The following is a 1,764-nucleotide window of genomic DNA, read 5'->3' as shown; positions in this document are numbered from 1 at the left end:
GCATCGTGTATTGAGGCAAAATGCATCTCCATGAGAGAGTATTAGAAAGGAACTTGTAAAATTAGGGGTCGGGCTTGTGTTAGGTACCTTGGGAAGTTTAAGGACGTGAGGCTTCGATCTGTATTGGGTGCTGTTGACTGGGTATCTTAATAAATCTTACCTAGAAGAAAAAAGAGTGGCGAGATGCTCGCACTGTCCGCGGTAGAGAGGCAAGTCGTTTGTGTGAGCCAGGGCGGGGAAGCGATCGGGCATTCTTGTAATTTCGACATCGGACCGCGTTCATCTTTTCCGCCGTGCTCAGGCACGATTATGGCGTGGCCTCGCTGATTCGTACTCCGTTCCGGTCGCGGCGTGGCCTTCTCCGACGTCGATGTTCTCCGAAGTCGTTCACCTTCAACAGGAGAACCATCGGGGCTGCGCCGTGAGTTGGCAGCGAGCTTCTAGCGACACTGAAGCCGAGCCGATCGTAGCCGGGCAGCTCGCACGCAGGGGCTGCTTTTCTCTTTTTCCGCATGGTCGTACAGTGTCACTTGCAGCGGAATAGTAGGGTGGATGCCGAGGCGGGAGAGGCTTCAGGTGGCCTTTCGTAGCCATGGAGGAGAGCCCTCCCTCTCTGCCTTGGCGGCTCCTTGTCAGAGTGCTTGCTGTCTTGTACGTAGCTGGCTCCCCTCTGTCCTCGCAGGGCTGGGATCTGCCTCCCCCAAGGCAGACTGGGGGCGAGGAGCGAGAGACGGGCAGTGGTGGCAGTGCTCATGTAGTGGCGTGAGCCCCTAGGGTCGGGAGGCTGACAGCTGAACCCTCATGCATGGTTAATGCCGGCGAGCAAAACACACTGCCTCGCGTGTGGCCGTGACCTAGGAAACCAGAGTGCCTGCGTGTGCGTCTCCGACATGCGGTTTTCAAGTCGTGCCTTAGAGATTTATCTACCATTCCTTCACTTAAAAATTCATGTTATTTGAAAAAATTAACACCAAATAATAAAATTTTTGTATTATTGCCTTTTCCTCTATTTAGCACACATTTCTTAGACCTGCGGTTCTCAGCTGGGGTGATAATGTCCCCCCAGGACACATGTAGCAATGTCACAGCTAGGGGGATCATGTATTGGCATCTAGTGGGTAGAGGACAGAGATGCTGCGAAGATCCTGCATGCACAGGACAGTCCCCCAACAGCAAGGAATTATCTGGCCTAAAATGTTAACAGTACTGAGGTTGAGAAACTTGGTTTTAGACTAATTGCCAAAAAAGTACATAAGATAAGCACAGGATTACATAATAGACAACACGATTCGAGCGGCCCCTGGTTGGGGATGTTTATCTGCTATCATGAGTTGCCGCAGTAGGGAATGTTAATGCTAATTTCATTGGTATGTTGTAATAATTGGATCCCTTTCTATTTAAAAAAAAATTGGAGGCAGATTAAAGGCCAGAGCATTCCAAACTACTTAATGTTAAGGGATTTAAAAACCCCCACTTTCCATTATGATCTCACACCTTGTGTTCTTTTGCAAAAAGATTAATTTTTACCATGTTCATCAACAACTATTTAAAATTCAAAGCAAAACAGAATCAGTTACAGAGAAGTGCTGGGCTAACTTCTCCGGATTCACTCTGCAGAGACTGGACAGTCCCAGGCATCTGTGAAATGATGGACCCAACGGAAGAGATCAAACTATGAGCGATAACGTGGTGACTCCTGGTTTCCAGTCCAGTTATCGCCGCCATCCTCAGCAAAAAGCTCTTTTCAGATGCGTCAGGAAATTG

General features: G+C 48.9%; 1 protein-coding gene across 1 annotated transcript in view; it reads left to right on the top strand.

The window, feature by feature from the left end:
* The first annotated feature begins 592 nt into the window (after nt 1–592).
* Nucleotides 593–1,764, top strand: part of LMBR1 (limb development membrane protein 1) — an 86,119-nt gene continuing 84,947 nt past the window's right edge. Inside the window, exon 1 of the mRNA XM_023536735.1 lies at nt 593–754. Within this exon, the coding sequence (XP_023392503.1) occupies nt 593–754 (162 nt within the window). The remainder of the gene's footprint in view (nt 755–1,764) is intronic.

This window comes from Pteropus vampyrus, unplaced genomic scaffold, assembly GCF_000151845.1.
Source record: "Pteropus vampyrus isolate Shadow unplaced genomic scaffold, Pvam_2.0 Scaffold168, whole genome shotgun sequence".
NCBI lineage: Eukaryota > Metazoa > Chordata > Mammalia > Chiroptera > Pteropodidae > Pteropus > Pteropus vampyrus.
The sequence above is the reverse complement of the archived record's forward strand: the minus strand, read 5'-3'. Positions and strand labels throughout refer to the sequence as shown.